At 38.0% G+C, this 20557-nt stretch overlaps 1 protein-coding gene across 13 annotated transcripts in view; it reads right to left on the bottom strand.

Moving 5' to 3' along the window:
• The window catches only part of CASK (calcium/calmodulin dependent serine protein kinase), a 343515-nt gene that overhangs the window by 276580 nt on the left and 46378 nt on the right, over window positions 1–20557 (bottom strand). For 7 of the 13 annotated variants that reach the window (XM_078064626.1, XM_078064624.1, XM_078064630.1 and 4 more), the window contains exon 2: window positions 594–706. In XM_078064626.1, the coding sequence (XP_077920752.1) occupies window positions 594–706 (113 nt within the window). Of the gene's footprint in view, window positions 1–575; window positions 707–20557 lie in introns of all 13 variants that reach the window. The other 6 variants (XM_078064623.1, XM_078064622.1, XM_078064628.1 and 3 more) reach the window with 1 other exon arrangement.

Raw genomic sequence — 20557 nt, 5'->3', positions numbered from 1 at the left:
TACCTACTGTTTAAAAACATTTACATATAAATATAATTAACCATATCAAGGTCTTAAAACCAAAGTTTAAGTCCTGCATGTCATAACCTACTGATCTTTCAAATTTTTACATATACACTCTCAGTGACTTAGGCCAAATGTGATATAGGAGTCTTTTAGTCCTATTAACCATAATCCTAAAGGTGGTAAGTTATGGATTTGGAGGGAATTCATCTTAGTTTCTTTTGAACCTGCAATTATCATATCTTTGTCATTATTTCCCCTCCCTCCCTTCCCATCCCATCTTCCTTACCACAGGACTCAAAATTAGACCCTACAAAAATATATATCCAGATTTCACTTTCTTCTAATCAAAAACCATAGGCCTAGAGCAATCTTACATGGTTCTATAACTGTAAATTACTCTAGCTATCTTTCAAATACCATGTTCTAGAATTGACAAACTAGAATGGAATTTAAACTGTCTCCACCCATTTCCCACTACATTATACCCACCACTTCCCCACCCCCGGATGAAAGTTAGGTTGATAAATGGATTTTGGAGATGAAATAAAGCCAGACATCAAATAACTTACTTGAAATCCATCTCTTACCTTCTGTACTTAACCCTGGACTTGATGTGAACTTGGCTACATCAACAATTTTTACAGCAAATTGTTGCCCAGTTTCTCTGTTGATACATCGTCGTACAACACTGAAGGGACCCCTTTAAAAAAAAAAAAGGCCAAGTTTAATTCATTGTTTTTAATTAATGTCCCCATCAACATCTTACTGATGTTTCATTGTCTACTATGGCTGTAGTTTAAGATCAAACTTAAGTACTGTAATTTTGAACATATTTTTCTATAATCCATGAGGTAAATAAGTCATACATTAAAGTTATTAAACCAGAATAGAAAACAAATTTGCATTTCAAAATGACTTCTGAAAATTCTAACTAGTATTCTTATATTCAAGGCAAATAATTTTTGTAATATTCTACATATATTATCAACATCTTAAAGTACAGTGGTAGTACACACAGCTTTTATCTTTTGAAGCAGAAACTTAAGTCATTCTTGACCCCTTCCCCTTTCACCTTACCCACCACCTATCCAATCTTCACTAACAAGTCCTACCGACTTTCTCTCAAATCTCTCTCAATCCTGTCCACCTCTCTCCATGTATCATACCCTAGGTCTAAGCTACTACCATCTTCTACCGGGACTACTGAAGAACTTGTTTCTCCCACTCATTCTTGGAGTCATGTTTTAAAAATGAAAATCTGATCTTATGTTTCTGCTCAAAATCCCAGAGAAAGAAGGTATTTTCAATGCATATATTTGGTTAGGAACTGAAACACATAAATAATTCCCAAATAGGAAAATACACCCCAGTAAAATCTAGCCAAAAGACTCAAAGAGGCACTTCACAAAGAGAAACCCTGCATGACTTTGCCTCCAACAACCTCTCTGGTCTCACAAGAAGTTACAGAGAAATCTATCTTCCTTAAACTTCAAATTAGAATTGTTCTAAATTGCCATAGGAAAGGAAGTACTTTCTACCAGGAGAGCCACTGGTCTACTCATTTGAGTCATCCAGCTCTCTCCCTAAATTGGTGACTCTCAATACTGGCCATACAATTGAATCAACTGGGATGATTGATAAAACACCAAAGCCTGGGCCCACACATTACATACACACACACACGCGGGGGCACACACAGTTCCTTGTGATTAATAGTTATCAAATAAGTATCTGAACCAAAGATAATCCAAAGACTGATTTGTACATGTACATGCTTGATTTGACTACTGAATACAGAATACAACAGCAATATACTATAGCAATTTATCTGAAGGTGATTATAGTTTAAGTCATTAAATACATGTACAGGTATACACATGTGTATCCACACCCCTCAGGAAAAATAACACCCTCATTAGCTTTTACAGGTAAAAACAGTACATGTGGATGCCCGTGGTCAATCAGCAGATAAATTCTTCATTTACATTGGGGCACCTGTGATCCTGCTTGCCTTAAAGAAGTTTGTCTTTCTCTCAATTAGGGGACAAGGAAAAGAATATAATCTAACCCAGACTTAAACATTTCTCTAACATCATATGAATTAGTTGATTTCACCATGCCATCCTCTGGACATCAATTACACCACAGCCTCAAATCTCTCTCTTCAAGCAACCTAACAAAGCTCAACTGGAAGGGAAAAAAAATGGTAATAATGTGCCTTTCAGAACTCCGAAGAAAGAGGACCTTTTCAATAACCACTCCAAACTGCTCAAAGATTTTGCTCTAAGAAAAGACAATATAACAAAGTGAGGCAGGACTCCCACAAATGTTTTCATTCTCAATCTGGATGTCTTACTTGTGACCACTTATCCTGACAACAGCAAGCAATTTCAGGAAATGCTTAATGTAACTGGTTTTTGTCTACACTTAAACCCTTGGGATTCTATTTATATACACATTTGTGTAGTGTGCTTCAATTCACTACATCCTTTTGGAAATTTTCCAAGATCTGTATGTGGGATTATTCGTGGACAATAGAGTCAATTTTTTACTTTTTCCTGTTTGACGGAAGGTGGGGAAGAAAAGCATAGCTTCTCTCCCTGCCCTTTCAGTAATAGTAAAATGAAGAAAGCTACAGAAAAACGAGAAAAAAGGGAATTTGGAGGGGGAAAAAAAGCATTTAAGTCTATGAATAAAAATCAAACCCAATCCTCAATTCTTTAGGCTAATTCTATAATGTGAGGCAAGGAAAATGAGTTTATTTATGAACTACTGATGACCTGAAGACAGGTCAAAAAGTAAAGCATTTCAAGGGTCTGTCCCTCAATGGCACCCAGGAGTTAGGAAAAGTGAATCAAATTTAGTACACAAAAAAGACACTGAAATATACTTTAAGTTTTTCTTATGATTTAATCCATCAACCAGAAACTCAGTGGAAACTGATAAAAATTTAAACAGTTATACAGTGTCTGTAATTTTAGCAGGATTTGAGTACCTGTATTTGGTTGATAGGTTGAAGATGGGCAGGCAATGAAATACTCTGGCTTGGTTTCCCATCTTAAGAAGAGAGGGTGTATGGGCGCTTAGGTGGCTCAATTGGTTAAGCATCTGCCTTCAGCTCAGGTCATGATCCCGGGGTCCTGGGATTGAGCCCCACATTGGGCTCCCTGCTCAGAGGGGAGTCTGCTTCTCCCTCTCCTCTGCCCCCTTCCCTCTGCTGCTCTCTCTCTCAAATAAACAAAATCTTTTTAAAAAAAGAGAGAGAGGGTATAATAAAGTGTAATACAGCAAATGTTTTATACTTATTAATTATACTTGAATGATATTTTAAGGAACAGCAAAAATTCAGGAGGCCTAAGTCTGGTCTTTCATCTGGCAAAAACTCTTCCATGCTTGAAATTTCATCCTTACATTTTTTTTAGTCTATGGTACAGCTGATTCTTGAGTATTTATGTGGGGGAAAATATTGACAGATAGTTGTAAGCCATTATCATAAGCTATTATCTTTCTCATATTTCTACTAATTCTCGCCAGCATGTTAATCAAAATGAAATAAGATAACTGATAGCATTTCAGATTTGATAAAATAGAAGTTCGTTGTTCAACTCTTTTAGAATAATGAATTTTGATTAGGATGGTGGCACAAGGTTCCATTTGAGGCAGGTGGCGGCTCACAGAATTCTGTTTTTAAGTAAAAGGTCAATGAAACCAGAATACGTTGTAAATGAATAAATATTGTTGTACCACGCCCTAAGGTTCTGAAAAAAATGCAGCTGCGTCTCTATGCAGTCACAGAGTCCCCTCCTCTGGTTTTCATTTATGTGAAAACGGTGAAGTCTAGTAAATGAGTAATTTAAAAAAAAAAAAGATTTATTTATTATCTTAGAGAGAGAGAGAGAGAGGAGGGGCAGAGAGAGAGGGACAGAATCCTCAAGCAGACTCCCTGCTGAGTGGGGAGCCTCACATGGGGCTCGGATCCCAGGGCCCTGAGGATCATGACCTGTGCTGAAATCAAAAGTCTGGACGCTTAACCGAATGAGCCACCCAGGCGCCCCGGAAATGAACAATTTTGATACCAAAAGTAAATACATCAAAAAAGGAGACTAGAATTAAGGCTGAAATCAGGCTAGAATACAGTAGTATGTTGGTTTCCAGGATAACAGATTTAACACAATGCATCTAATTTATTTTCCTCCCCAGACTCCACCAAAATGATACCAAAGGGGCTATCACTTTTTAAAAAGGACTAGGAGAAACTAGAGGAGACAATAGTAATACTCAGAATTGGGAAGCAAAAAAGCAGATGGAGTACTGGTAACTGACTTACCAGAGTCAGGAAAGCTGAAGTGCAAAGAGAAAATAAGGGAAGTTCATAAACCAAACCCATTTACACTCCAGAATCCTCAAGACACTCGAACTGGCAGCACCAGAAAACCCTGGAACTAGAGGTTAAGAGGGTGGGGCTAAAAGAGCAGGTTTGAATGAAATCTCTAGAGAAGCAGTCCTAGGTCCCCTCCATACCCATACTCCATCTCACTGTGCAACTGCCCTACTGTCATTCTATCAGAGATCTGCTCCAGAGAGGGTAAAACATAGGGTCTGAGAACTGGGGGCACAAGGCAGCTGAGGAAGTGGGTACTAGTAAATGGAAAGCGAGGGGATTGAGTGATCACACACAAAACTGAATGCAGACAGTCCCACTCCTTTCCCACTTAACACGGGGTAACGTTAGAAGCTAGATCTTTATTCTTCAGGCAGGAGATTTTCTGTTGTGTATATGACCAGGCCAGAAGGAAAGACCTATACATTTATAATATAATGTACATTATAAAGTTAATATGAATTATGTTCATTGTAACAGTGTGAACTTCTTGTCCATATCACAGGCCTAAAAGCTTCACTGCTTTATAACAAATTATAACAAATTATGCAATGTACCACAAGGATACAGGAAAACCATGAAGAAAAAGAACCACCAATTAACAAAAGGAAAGAAACGGATGGGGGAAGGGAAGACCAATAACAAATTCCTATTTTATATATATATATATATTTACACACACACACAGTTGATATACAGTCAATCTTCATTATTTGTAGAGTATTTACAAAGTCACTTACTAACATTTGTTTGTAACCCAAAATCAATACCCACTGCACTTTCACAGTCATTTACAAACACATGCCTAACAGTGAAATATTTGAGTCACCTGATGTGGATTTACCAGCTAAGGGTGAACAAGGTGACACTCAGCCTTCTTGTTTCAGCTGTTATACTGTAAGCAAGTGTTCTTTTTGCCATTTAGTGCATTTTTTACATTTTGTGCTTTTTGTTGGTCATTTCACTGTTTCAAATGGCCTTCAACGGTAATGCTGAAGGGCTGTCTAGAATTCCTAAGTGCAAGAAGGCTGTGCTGTGCCTTAAGGAGAAAATAGGAGTGTGAGATAAGTTTCATTCAAGAATGAATTACAGAGCTGTTAGTCATGATTCAATGTTAATCAACAATATATATGAAATAAGGTATCTTCAAACAAAAATACACATAAGACAGGTTATGTATTGATTAGTTGAATAGGTGACCAAAGGCTCACAGGAGCCTAACCCTGTATTTCCCCTAGGAGCAATGGTTCAGCATTCATTCAGTGTTTGGGGCAACTTCATAGAACATAACTACTGCAAATAATGAATATCACCTGTGTGTGTACATGTGTGCATATGCATACACACATATACACACATGTGCATTTGTATTATGTAATGTATATTTATAATATGTAGTATTATGTTACATGGTTTTAGAATATAAACTCAATGAATACTTGATATATTAGTGGTATATATTAGACCCTCAATAAGTATTTGGTGAACAATGGATCAAAAATAAACTAGGAATGAGCAAAGCCACTGATAAATTTATCATACCACACAATTTTACACAAGTATATAAAACTGAAAAATCATGGTACTTCCAGCTATTTCTCTACCAACTTACTAAGTCTGTATTTTCCTACGACTTTCTATATAGTTCTGATGTTAGTTGAGGGAAATAAATCGTGGGTGGGTAAAAAGGAAACAAACTAAAAATATAATAATAATGACATTAGCAGTAAGAATAAAGTCTTAAGAACTACATTCTATAGACACATAAATATGTATAAAAATAATACTTAATAAAGGTAACAGTGGTCTTTTCCTCTTATTTCAACGTTGTTAGTCATTGCCACTAAAGAAGAGCTCATACATATCATTCCATCAAGAAATTCTTTCCCTGTCTTCCTGTAGCTTTCTGGCAGCGACAGGACAGGAATGTTGTTCTGACATTTGTTTTTCTCTTTAATACATCTGGGACCACTCCCACCTCCAACACACACACTTACATATACACACTAAGCTAGGTTACTTTTGGTACAGTGACTAAGCCAAAGGAAAAAAGCTTGCCTAATCATAGCTACTACTAAAGAAACACACATGAGGTGGAAAATTATTAAAATGAAAGTCTCAGGAACTGTTGCCTAAATGTTAACAATTAACGACCTGACACCTCGAAGAATTAAGCTCAGTATAATTCAGATTGTTCCTTGAAAATAGAAAGGGGAGGCTTATTTGAAAATTTGGCAGTGGATCTCCAATAAGCTAATAGAACAAATCTAGCTCAACTGTCAAAGCTGAGTAATTCAAAGAGTTAAGACTCACATTTACTAACTCAGTACTTACACTGGCATAATTAGTACCTCTGTCAAACCCTGACAGTTCAGTGAAAAGTTTAGTAGACCTTTCTTTAGATTTTTATGTAGCACACCGTTCTCTGGTCTGAATCTACACAGGATATATTCACGACTTTTATGAGAGGACTGACTGCAGAGTATACATAGCAATTTCTGCTAATCCAAAAGTTCTGGAAAACTTGATTGATATGTTTTTGTGTGCGTGTGTGAGCGCATGTGTTTGAAGGGCTAGGGTTAGGGCCATAGTAGAAGGATATGGACTCTCAGTCTTTGTTAGCTCATATATGATGGAGCATTATCAAGGAGACTTGCTAAGAGGAGAAAAAACATTTTAACAGATAAGAAACAGGAAGAAGAACAAAGGAGGAAGGAAAGAAAAAAAACAAAACATACGAAGAACTGTAAAATAAACATACCCCAATGTAAGAATTCTGACTTGGTTGTACATATTTTGGCCTTTTTAGCCAAATATATAAAGAACTTGCAAGATATTGGATAATGAAGCACTGACATTAAAAAATTCTATTGATATTTGCACATTTTGTTCATTTACTTCATTTTCCCCCATAGAAGTAAGACCAAAAAAAAAAAAAAATACAAAGGACAAACAAACAAAAGATTAATAAAGCAATTCTTGTCCTCAGGAAACACCTAATCTTAACAGACTGCTGTAGGTACGTATACATGATTTTAGTATGATGTTATAGAGCAAGGAATTAAAACAGTTTAAAACAGTATAATACCAAGAATTTATTATCTATGGATAGGAAGGTGGTCAGAGGAAGCCTCTATGAGAGAGAAACACTTAGGAGGGCTTGGAAAGATGAATACATTTTTCAGGCCAAAACAAGGGAAAAGGGAAAACTCCAGAAATTAGTAGGAGCATGTGGAACAGCCTACAGCCAAGTCAAAACATGGTTTGTGCTGGATACTACAAGCTATTTGGTATTGCTGGTGTGAAAAATCGGAGGGTGAGAAGTAGATGGAAAGGGAGAAAGGCATAAGAGTGGAAGATGGGTTGAAGAATGAGTGGGGGGCCAGTTAGGAAGTTACTACATTAGCCCAAGCATGAGGTGACAAATACCTAAACCAATACAGCAGAGGTAACTGATATACTTAAAAAACTGACAACGTAGTGGGGTGCCTGGGTGGTGCAGTCAGTTGAGAGACCGACTCTTGGTTTCGGCTCAGGTGGTGATCTTGGGGTTGTGGGATCGAGCCCCGTGTCAGGCTCCGTGATCCGTTCGGAGTCTGCTTGGGACCCTCTCCCTCTCCCGCTGCCCCTCCCCCTGTGCTCACATGTGCACTCTCTCTCTCTCAAATAAATAAATCAACCTTTTTAAAAAATTGACAGTGTAGTGAATGATCAGCTTGGGGGTCAGATGAAAGAATGACTTACAGATTTCTGGCAACAGTTACTGAGTAAATAATGATACCATCAAATGAGAGGGGCTAGATGACAAAGAGCTAGTAGAAAACTGAGAAAGGAGACACATGGTTGTGTTTTGAAAATACTGATTTCCAAAATATTGATTTCCATGAACTATCCAGGCAGAGATCTGTTGAGGACAATTAGGAATATAAAGTTCAAGGAAGGGGTCAACATGTAGATGATGAAGACAACACCAAACACCATTGACAGCATACCATTTGCCAAGCATGCTGCTAAGAACTTTACATGGATTCTCTCATTTGTAATGTATATCATTATCTATCATAACAGCTAAGAAACTATTAGCCCCATTTTATAGATTAGGAAAACTGAGGCCAAGACAGGTTGTCTAGGGCCAGACAGTGAACGGTAGAGTCAGGACTGGCACCAAGACATACGGAACTCCAAGATCTAAGTTCTCAATCTCTGTACTCCCTAAGGAGGCATGAGTGAACAGGAGGTAACTTAAGCCACTCATGTGAACGAGATTACTTAAGAGTACAGACCAAAAAGGACAGAAGACAGAGCCCCAGAAAACACAAACAAATCCCATCTCTCCAAAAGGAACTGTTGGAAACATCCCCTCAGAAAGACTGCAAGAAGCCCAGGAAGAAAAAAAAAAGTGCTAAAGGCAAGCTCTTAGAACATAGTATGTTATAGAAATACAGACACAAAGACCAAGTGCTTAGCAGTGTCTGCCCTAGGCGTGAACACAGGGATTCTCCCCATTCCTCTCAAGGCAGGCACGAGAAAAGCCTAATTTTCATTTTTAAATTAAAAGCTGCACATTCTCATTGTTATTTTCTAAATGTGGGACTATATATCGGAAACTGACCCAAAGAAAATATTTACTAGAGAAACAACTTTTTGGAAACTTGCTCCTAACTTTCTACTAGTGTTTGTGAACTTACTTATAACTAGTACTAAATATATCACAATTGTCAAATTCCGCATGCATACTCTAGTCTTTATAAACTGAAACTAAAAATTATGGAAGGCTGGCAGAATGAGGTTATATTGTAAATCATATTTATAAAAGGAGTGTGTTCTGTTAACATGCCACTAACATAGTTCTCCAAATGCTCCATCATTCCTGTAACAGTACGTTGCCTGCCATTAGCTATTACTTGGCCCAGAAGTTACTATCTTCATTAATAGATTTTTTTTTTTCAGTGATACTTCTGTAGAGTACTGTTAATCTCTTCCCACTCAGAACCACGTTTTATGGCTCTCCATAACAAGTTAGACCTAATTCTGAATTAAATAAAATTATCTTATTTAAATTACATAAATTAGTGAAAGAAACCTCAAAGCCAGCAATACTCTCCTTTCTCTATTATTCATTTTAGTTGCGATAGGATTATGCAAAGTTTATATAGCAGCACAGAAACAAAAATGGATTTAGCTAACACTCTAAATTGGGGTTTCCCAAATTGGCATCTTGTGGAGTCCTTAAGGAATAAAAGTTTCTCTGTCAAGTTTGGCAAACACCATATAAAATACTTACCCCCCCCACCTCCACCCCATATTCACATTACGCATCAGCAGCTAAGTCTTGCAGTCAGAAAACCAGCATCTCTCTCCTCCACCCTCTACTCCCATCACCCACGCTGCACCTATTAATCATTAGTGTTCCCCGAAAAGCATGTTGGACTGGTGATCTAAATTTTAATATTTATAATCACACTACAGATTACGAAGTTGTAACGGCTGTGAGCCATTCAGATTTCAAACTTTTCTCTGAAACAAATATTCTCCCACCCCCACAGGGCATATAAATTGTTGTTTAAATTCTTACAGAGAGGGACATAATCCAATCGTTTGCTTAGTAAAGGATGGAAAAGATTTAACTATGCAATTTAAATGTCTATTCATTAATACTCCCAAAAGTAATTTACTTTTTACAATTGTTAATATAAGCATATTCAGCAGGCAGTAATGTAACCTCTGGTCTTTTAACCAAAAAACAGTTAACAAAAAGGCAAAGCATACAAAGGAAATAAGTATTTATACCTAATTACTCAGCTCAGTGCAGGGCAGCAGAAAATAGGTTTTGAATCATAATTGTAGTAATCAGTTTCTAGGTCTAAAGAAGGAGATGATCTGGAAAATAACTGCTTTAGGGGAAAAAAATCAGAAAATAAGAGTATAAAATAAATGGATATAAACTGTTTAGGCAAGACAGTAAAATCAAATATTCAAACAGTTGGGGAATTTTTCAAGTTAGGTAAGAAAGCACAGTCCCTGGGCGCCTGGGTGGCTCAGTTGGTTAAGCGACTGCCTTCGGCTCAGGTCATGATCCTGGAGTCCCTGGATCGAGTCCCGCATCGGGCTCCCTGCCGAGCAGGGAGCCTGCTTCTCCCTCTGACCCTCCCCCCTCCCACGTGCTCTCTCTCTCTCATTCTCTCTGTCTCAAATAAATAAATAAAATCTTTAAAAAAAAAAAAAAAAAAAAGAAAGCACAGTCCCTGCATGTTACAAGGAATATGCAAGTCAGTAAAGCTTATTTTCCCAGGGATGGATCAACCATTCAGTGCTTATATAAGGACGTCCTTTTAATCAATAAGGCATGTAATAGAGCACAGAGGACAAGAAGAGAAAAGCACTAGCATATTCCTCAACGCGTCTGAAACTGAACTCCTGAGCTTTTCAATCTCCTTTCTCCCGCTCTCAGTTGAAGGCCAACTCCACATTTCCTTCCAGTTGCTTAGCCAAAACTTACGGTGCCATTCTTGATCCCTTTCTTTCATATTCCAATTCCGATTCATTAGGAAATGCTCTTGGCTCTACTTTGCTGAGATCTTTATTTTCATTTGTTTCAAAAAAATTTGTAACCAACTGTTGGAACAATTTTATGACAGCTGAATTAAAATGCCCATGAAATAATTGCAATATCTGATTCAAAGTCAGTATTGGCCTCAGTTGAAGGCCTTTTCTCATTCAAATTGTGGTTTTCCTAATGCTTAATAAATATCTTGGACACTGTGGTCTTTATTGGACTCTTGATCAAAGAATCTTCTATTTTAGCAGGCTATCGCCCTGTTTAGGTTTAGTACGTAAGTTCTTGAGTTCTTTTGCGGGCTGCAGTTCTAATGACAGTTGTTTAGTTTTCTGAGCCCTTACAGTGCTGTTCTGGTCTGCTTCCTCTTTCCAGGGCTGCTGGAGGCTCCCAGTCAAACCATGCTGATGCAATCTGCGGGGTGCCTCCCAGGACCACTTGCTCTCCCTGGGCAACCTTAAAGGAGAGCGGGGTGCAGTCAGAAGCTACCGGGCCTGGGTCTCCTCCTGCCATGGGGCGGACGGCAGGGAAACAAACGACTGCTGCTACCATGGCCTGGCCTTTGCTCTTGTGGCCACTGTAGGCAGATCAGAGGCCTGGGGCCTACGTTGTGGCCGAGGGACTGAGATAGCCAGGGCTTTGACGCTGCCGGCAGATCAGACCGCCCACCAGGGCTCCAGGCTTTGCCGTTCTTGCTGGGGCTGTGGGCAGATCAGACTGCCCACTGGGCTCCAGGTGTGGGGTCCCACTAAGTCTCTGTGGAGCTTCCCCTTGCCTGGGGAAAGGGGCTAGAGAAAACAGGCTTTTGTTTTTATTTTCTATGCCCTTCGGTGAATCTGGGTAGTAGGTCTCTCCAGCACCCAGTCCAGGAGTAAATGGGAAGTAAAGAAAACCCACTTAAGTCCCCAAATTGTCATTCCTCAAGTACTGCTACTCTACCTCCTTTCCAGTTCTGAGTCCTTTTATTGCTGTCAGTTAAATAATTTCCAGGGCATTTATAGTTGTATTAATAGGGGAGGGGCAGGAAAAACGGAGTCTAAACCACCTTGTCCCAGAAATGGAAGTCAATGCATTTTCAACCTCTTCCGTTCTGGCTAGTATTCGGAGTCCATTCTATTCAAAATTCGGGGATGAGTTACCGTTCTTTTATGTCCAACATAGCCAGTTGAAAATAGTAGCCATTAAACTCGTCAGGTCCATACTATAGTTTTCCATGACTCCTGGCTCAGAATTTGAGTCTCAAGCAAGTAACTGATGTTTCTCAACCTTCTGCAGTTTGAGGAATACTGAACTAGACAAGGTATACTAGAATAGGGGTACCTTTCTGTTATCTCCACACACACGTGTGCACACACATTCATACTTGCACACTTGCTCACCCTGGCAGCCTTCTGGAATCTAAAAGGAGATCTAAGATACCAGAGTCTCTTTAGTGTATTTTAGTCACGGCATATTGGTTGGAAAATGGTGTTTTTAAAAATCCCATTATTTGATCTTCCCTATTATAGAAAGTAAGGCAAGTTAGGGGTCACAGGAATCCACATAAATAAGGTGATGCATAACTGAAGATCAGCTCTTAATAAAGGATCTGTTGGGCGACTAAACTAGTACTTTGAGGGCAGGGATTTTTGCTTGTCCACCTTGTTTCTCTAGTATATAGAACCACGGGTGACATTATGCTAGACGAGACGCACATGCTTTCTGGATGGACAAATGGACTCATAAATCCATTTTAGGATGCACAAACAAGGGTGTCATCTTGGAGACACATTCATGTAGTTATATTTTATTTCATCTAAATTATAGTTAATAGCTTTCTAGCTCTTCAATCTCTTGGAGATTTTCACTTCTCTAGTAGAAATAAAACTTTTAACTTGTCAATGCCAATTACTGAAAGGCAGGCAAAAGTTGTAAAATCATATGACATGTTAATTTTTAAATACTTCTTCAAAAATACACTCTTTTGTTTTACTAGAAATGTTGCATGCCAATTCAAAATCCTTCTAATGCTACCGTAATTAAAACCCAAAAAGCAGACTTTTTTACTTCTAACATGTAGTAACATCTGTTCTTAAACACTTAGTTTTAATGATTTAAAACAGGCCTTGTAAACTTGAGGCATTTTACAAAAGCAGTATTTTGTAATGGCAGAGACCCAACCATAGCTCCTAAAATTCAGAAAGCTTTTCAACCTAAAAGTTTATAAAATGAGCTGTGATAATGATTAGCTCAAAAATCAATTCAAGCTTTTTGTTTACTTGAATGTTTAAACAGTTTACTAAAACAAACTTCACTTTGTATAATCTGACAAGATTAAATATGAGCCTCAATCACAATAACAGTTTACTACAAGATATAACCAGATGGAAATAAACTACTTCTTTTATTCATATGATCACTTTTTTGATGAAATCACAAGTAAATAAACTCAATTAAGACTTAGAAGACAAAGAAACTTTATGGTTCCTAATTAATGCTGGATTGAAGACTAAATCTTAAGCACGAGCTTAAATCAGTAAATAGACATAGGATGAGATGATAAAACTAGAAACATTCTATAACCAATGACTAATCATCCATTAAAAATCAATACATATGCAATTACTATTTACTGTCCCTTAACCAAATCCTTTATTTTATAGCAGCCATTAGGGAAAAAATAAGGAATGAAACATGCAGAATATCTAGCATAGATACAAAACAGATGGGTTGAGATCACATAAAAGAACACGATGTTTTTAACATATGAATTTTTTAGGCAGCTTCACTGAGTGACCACTGAAATTTCAAAAGGGAAAAAAATTATTCTACTAGCCAAGAATCCTTGCACGTTAAAACTGCATAATGAACTTATGACTTCCTTTTGGCATGCCCAAGCAACCTAGAGGTACAAATACGCCAGCTACAAATATCCCTTAAGTATGAAAAGTCCCTTTAAGAGAAGACAATTTAACTCTTGATAGACTTTTTCCTCTTTAAATCAAAACCATCACAGCATAAACAGAGCATGCGCTTCAGAATTCAAAAGACTTGGGGCTGAATCCTGGATCTGCCCCTTACTATGATGACATTTGGTCGGTTATTCAGGCTTTCTGGGTCCACTTTATTTAAACTGCAAAAAAGAGATAACAGCTACTTCAAAGAGTTCTGAGGAGATAAGAGAAGCCATATAGGCCTGGGCCTGGCACATATGCACAAGAGGGTACTTCTTCAGAGGGTCATCTGTTACTGGACAAGTATCTCTTTATTCCTCCTCCCCTACAAAATAGGAGACATCTCCCATACTACTAAGGTGCCATTTCACTATCAAAACCAAGAATCAGTAAAAAACCAGGGAGAGTTCTGTTCCTATTAATAGTGAAAGAGGTAACCAGGACCAACCTTCCTACCTAAGAACAAAATAAAACCCAGAAGCACACCCACACTCTTTCTTGAAAGTATAAATATCTTATAAAGTATTTAAATTTTGCCAGTTGAAGACCTAGGAGAACAAGAGAACCCACAGCAGTAAGCTCAGCCACACACAGCTTCTTTTGCCTACAGGGCATTTCTCCACTCCTGAGAAGTAGCTGCCTCATAGGACTCCTATGGCCTCGTAGGAATGGGTGAGTAAAGAGAAGCCTTGCAATTTACCTGAGAAACTAATCCCCACTTTATTCTGGTTTCTTCTGAAAAGCTATGCCTATGGTGGAGGTGAACCAAAAGCAAACGTAGCCTTGCATGAACTTGGGAGTGTGGCTCCCTCTTATCTGGTAGCCCACAGAATCTCAAACCTTAGTTGGATTAGGGCATTCCTGGCCATGAACTCTCCCCCACAATCCTAGCAAGGCAAATCCTCTCTTGAGAAAGACACTGCATCTTAGTATGAGTAAGAACTGGAATAAGGGACAAAAGAAAAAGACCAAAGTATGAGATACTGGAAAAAAAAATATAATAGCCCAAATTTAAAACTCAAAGGATGGATTTCTGGGAGCTGAAGTTAAGAATTAGTAAAGGGGAGTACAAGTCAGAAGAAATGATCTGGAATACATCATGGAGAAAAACAAGAAGAAAACAAAGAACAAGGTGAGAGACTCGGATGAAATAATGAGAAGATTTAATGTATGTTAACTGGGGTCCCGGCAGGAAAGAAGACAATGAGGTCAAGGCAATATATGAGGAAACAGTGGAGAACTTTTTTATAGAATGTTTTCACAGAATATTCAGACATGTCTAGCCACAAATTCAAGACTCCCAGTTAATCACAATAAATAAAATCTATACCTAGACACATCATAGGAAAACAAAGACAAAGAAAATAACCAGAGGTTAAAAAAAAAAGATTATCTTCAAAGTGACAATTTGACAGCTGACAACAGAATCCAGAAGACAATGGAACAATTCAATGAGATGAAATAAAGTGTCATCCAAACAATTTTATACCCAGGGACTTCAATCATGAAAGCAAAGGCGAACACAAACTGAAAGAGTATGTCATAGCAGACCCACACTAAGCCAATCTTTGGGAGGGAAAATTACTCCTGATGGAAGGTCGGAGATGCAAAGAATGAAGAGCAAAGTAAGACATGGGTAAATCTAAATACGGACTGTGTAAAACAATAATGTCCCATTGGTGTACAAATATAGAGAATTAAAATGTATGACAAATATTAAATCAAGAAGGAATAAAGTTCAAATTTCCTAAGATCCTTGCACTGGCTGAGATAAGGGTAATAAGACTTCCCAGTATTATACTCCGTAAGTGCATGATACATGTTATTTTAAGGGTTACCACTGAAAGAACGGAAACAGTGTCTAAATTCTAAACTAAGTGGGGGAGGGAATGGAGTGACAAAAAATAATCACGTAAGAAAAAAATGAAAGAGAACAGGCAGGACAAACAAAATACAAAATACATTTAAACTCAAGTATATTACTACCGTGTGCTAGGAACATGAAAAAATATACAGACAATAAACATAATAAGGAAATTATAAAGTATATTAAGAGGGAATAAGTCTCAGGAAAAAAGAGTAACATTCAGGAATTGGGAATACTAAGGTGGGTTGGGACAGGTTTTATTACTGAACAGGGTAGTCAGGGTAAGCCTCATTAAAAAGGTAGCCTCTGAGCAAAAGACTCCTTCGTTCTCTACAGCTGACCTAAAGGCACATACCTCCAGCCACAGCTCTGGGCCTGCCATTGCGGGGACCATTATTTTCAATGTATTGTTTCCTGCCCATGTCTGTCACCTTTAATTTTGTCACTTTTTCTATTCCAGGTACTTTGGAAATTCTTACAAAGATTCATTGTTTCTGAAGGCATGTCATAGAGTGGAGAAATCTTACACTTTCCAAATTAAATAAGTCAGAATCTCCACAAGTAAGTATTCCTTAAGCAAAAAGCTTAACAAAATGTGACTGATTCTGGTCTACTTTTCCTATCTACCACTTTTATCCCATTTAGTACAAGTAGATGAGCCACTGCACAACCTCATAAATCCTTCCCTCTTCCTGAAATGCAAGATGAAGTCAGATAAGATTTTGTGAAGAAAACAACTAAGAAGTTTTGGTTGATTATGTTACTTATCCTCTCTTAATACTATGGTTGGCACCCTTCTTTAGGGCTCTGATAATCAGGCTGGAACACAAGGACATCAAGGTCATGAAACTCCCAATCCACCTACTAGCTGCAAGCCGGCTGCTGAAGCACAATTCGCTACCAGTGAACTGAGTAAGTGGAATAGTCTCTTGCTAATCCTTTTCAGGCCAGAGACTGAGCTCATCCTGGGCTAAAACAAGCCATTTGAGAGAGTTGGCCTTTGGCACGGACTCTTCCTATTCTGGGTCCCCTCTCCTCACTTGGCGCTGGCCAATGGCCCTCTCCTCCTCCGTGCTGGCTGCCGGTAATCACTGACAACACAAGCCGACTGGGCGGGCGGCGGGGGCCTGTCTCTTAGAGAGTCCAGAAAGAAAGGTGTTAGTGGCAGATGCTCTCATAGAAGACTCTGTTGGCCAGTTACATCCCCACTGCCAGGAGAAGAGGGGCACTCACAGACTAAACCAGTCTGGAGATCAGGATCCAGAGGACTCAGAGCAGGGGCAGATCTGAAGAGGACGAATAGTATCCAAGAACCAAGGAAGTTCAAATCCACGGAACTCATGTGGAACTAATCCTGTATAAGATGTCTAATACAATAGCTGAGATCAGAGGCTCACTCGATTTCCTCCTGTGCCCTCATAATGATCAAATACTTTGTGGTTGAAGAGTAAAATAAGTGAAAAGCTTACAGAAAAGTGCTTTTGTCAGAAAAAAATGACAAACAAAAGGTCTGAAATCATGCTGTTTGAATAGTATCTAAAATACAAGTTTTCAGAAAAGTTTTTTATCCAAAATATTTAGTCATTCTACTAAATTTTAGCAAAAAGAAGAAATCAGTATTTCTGACCTTGACTCAATTCTGACCCGACTCAAAGAATAGCCTGAGAATCAAATGCAAAGTTATGCTGACCTTGCTTTCTTTATTGGGAAGAAAAATGAGAATCCAATTATGTCACCTAGAAAGACATATTTATACTGCTTAACATTAAATGCTCCAAACAAAAGGCTAATACTGAAGTAGAAGGTGAAAAACGCATACTAAGAACCAAGACTTTAAAACAGTACATCTGGTATGCAATTCATTGCAGGGCTGTAGGCAATTAAGGTTTCCTCAAACATCTTTCACAGAGCCAGCTACAACAGAGGAGAAGAAATGAGTTCCACTGTACGGTTCTATTTTATTTTGGCTGTAACACTATTAGTAAATAACACTGAAAGCACTGAATAACAAAGAGTTTATCAGTTGGGGAAAAAAAATCACAGAACACAATTCTTTCTAGGGAACACATCAAAAAAGCCATTACCGTTCCATTTGTCGGAAAATTCTGGTACGTCCACAGTACACAAATGCAGTTACTGTCCTTAATGAGATTGTAGTTTGTCACTTCCATGTAATAGACTGGATTTTTGAGCTTGTTTTATACCTCTGATCTACCACAAATACTTTGCTGATCCATAATACAAACAATCCAGAGTACTATACATCTGTTTTCATTTCTTGGACAGATAAAATGGGCCTCAATACCAGCTGAGGAAATCACATTAGGGCTAGATATCTCATCTACAGGTAATATGCTATTGATCAAGACTAATCATTCTTTTTGAAAGAGATCACTCAGCTTAAACCTTAACTCTAGTCAGTAAAATGTATTCAGGTGATCAGAAAATAAAGATGGTTGTACTGATGGGTGGAATTAGCAGAGGCTGCTATTTCTACCACTGCCAAGGATGCTCTCGGCCTTTGCTGTAATGCTGCTTTTCACAGAACTGAGACAAGTAGGGATGGCAAGAGACTGCTTACTGGTTTCGAGGAGTACTTGATTCAAATATACAATGCTTTGTGTTTTCCAATCTTAATAAAGCATTACATGAATTAAACTATCAACCATCGTACACAATGCTAAAGCTATCAGAGCGAATCTGTTTTTACTGCTTTCTCTAAAAATCTTGGAGAGATTCCACCCCTACACCAGGAAGTCATTGCTAAGAGAATAGTTTCAGTAATGTGCTCTTTAAAAAGTGAAGTTCTGTACTTCTGTCTTTGCCTAGAGTAGAACTGACTGGCACAAAGCGTATTTGAAAACCATCATACTAACCCTTTTGGTTCTTCCTTAAATTTCAGTGAGCCTTCTTTATGGCCTGTTACAGCCTTCTTGTCCTGTCAAGCTCCTGCTCTGGAGGAGGCAGTTTCCTTAGAGCATTTGCAAAACCAGTTCTGCCTTCTTCCTGCTCCCACCTTTAACTCCTCATACAGAAAACATCTTGGTTTACCCTCAGCCTCAGCCATGCTACTCTCCTTGTCATCAGAAACCTCATTACGGGGGTACCTTCACTCCTAGCACTTAATGAGCCACAATCTACCTCTGCTTATGCTGATTCGAGTTATTGAGAGGTTTTGAAGAGGGTAGTATTAACAATATCGAAGTCGGGGGAAGCTGGTGGAGAGGACCAGGGAAACAAGAATGCATGTGAAATGAAGAATGATCAGGAAGACCTCTTTTAAAAAAGACCATATTGGTTGGTATATTAGTGTAAAAATGATCAAATAACGTGTATAAAAGAAAACTTACAATGCTAGAAATCATTATTTAAAAAATTTGGTATTTTTAAAAGCCTGGTTTTAGGATTTATACAGAAAAAATTTTATCCCAATACTTCTAGGAAAATATAAAAATAGAAAAAATTACAAATGGTTTAAATGTATGGTACAGAAAAGTGATCAAGGAATTAAGTTGGCTTAGTGGAACCATCTGGGCTGGGAAATACTTTCTCAACAAAAAAAATTCATTAATATTGGTTTAATTCTGATTAAAATATTTATATTTACATCCAAGTAGTGAAAAGCTTCCATAGGTCAAAAGTCCTGCACTTATCAAAGATTACCCATTCACATGTCACATTTACCACAGTCTTCCAATAAGAGCAGTAAGAATGATAAGATTATTGGTGACAGGTACCGTATTAGTATATATTAGAATACAGTATTAATATTATAGGTATTGAGCACTATATGCTAGTCATCTCTCTAAGACTTGCTGGTATTAACCCAAGTTCTCATAACTACTCTAGGATAGGCAGTGTCTTTATTTCCACTTTACAGAGGAGGAAATTGAGGTACAGAGAAGCTAAATAGCTTGGCCTAGCCCCAGAACTAGCAACTGGTTCAGTCAGAATTCAAATCCAGAAATTCTAGATTCAGAGCCCATGCTTTTCTTAATCACCAGGTTATCCGTGCCTCACACCTGTATCAGACATATGCCCAAGGTCCCCTGCTGAAGTTATCCAATCTTTATCCCCTTTATAAAGGCAAAAACTCCCTTGTTGTATTTATCAGGAAAATTTGCAGACTTCAGTTGCCTTGTATATTTTATTTATATTCTGTAGTATTTTGGGTTTTCTTTTTAAAAAGTATATAGTAGGTATTCACTTATGATATGAGAAAAATACCATATTTTGTAGAAAGCATCTCTTCATGTTCAAAGTTTATTTGAAAAACAATTTTCAAACTTACAAAAAAGTGAAATTAATACTGCATATTGACTTAAGTTTCCTTTCTGCTGTATAATTACACTATTAAGTGGAACTAAAAAACATCTTTAGTTGGTTAGAAGGTGATGCAGAACTAGAATATAAGCAATATTTCTTCTGGAGTAATTCTGTAAGTACATGGCAATGACAATTCTACCAAATATTCTGTAGGCAAATAAGCTAATGGAGTCACACTCCCACATATCTAGCACTAGAGGAAGAGTCAAGAAAATTTGGGTGTCCACTTCTGGCTTTGCAACTGACGGGTTATTTTTGAGTTACAGTCACTCTGTGCCTGTTTCCTCAATTTTCATAGAGGGTGTTAGAAGTAGGTAACTACTTCCACTCTGCCAAGACCTAAATTTGGACTTAGGAAAAAACCCATAAGGCACTAGAGGTTTCCTCAATAGGTTTTTCTATCTATCCTGTCCCTGTTTCATCGACCACCACAGGATAATCATCATCTGTGACTGGAGAGAAGAATCTGTGTGTTCTAGTTCTAAAAT

This window comes from Halichoerus grypus, chromosome X, assembly GCF_964656455.1.
Source record: "Halichoerus grypus chromosome X, mHalGry1.hap1.1, whole genome shotgun sequence".
Taxonomy (NCBI): domain Eukaryota; kingdom Metazoa; phylum Chordata; class Mammalia; order Carnivora; family Phocidae; genus Halichoerus; species Halichoerus grypus.
Note: the sequence above shows the minus strand (reverse complement) of the source record. Positions and strands in the feature narration are given on the sequence as shown.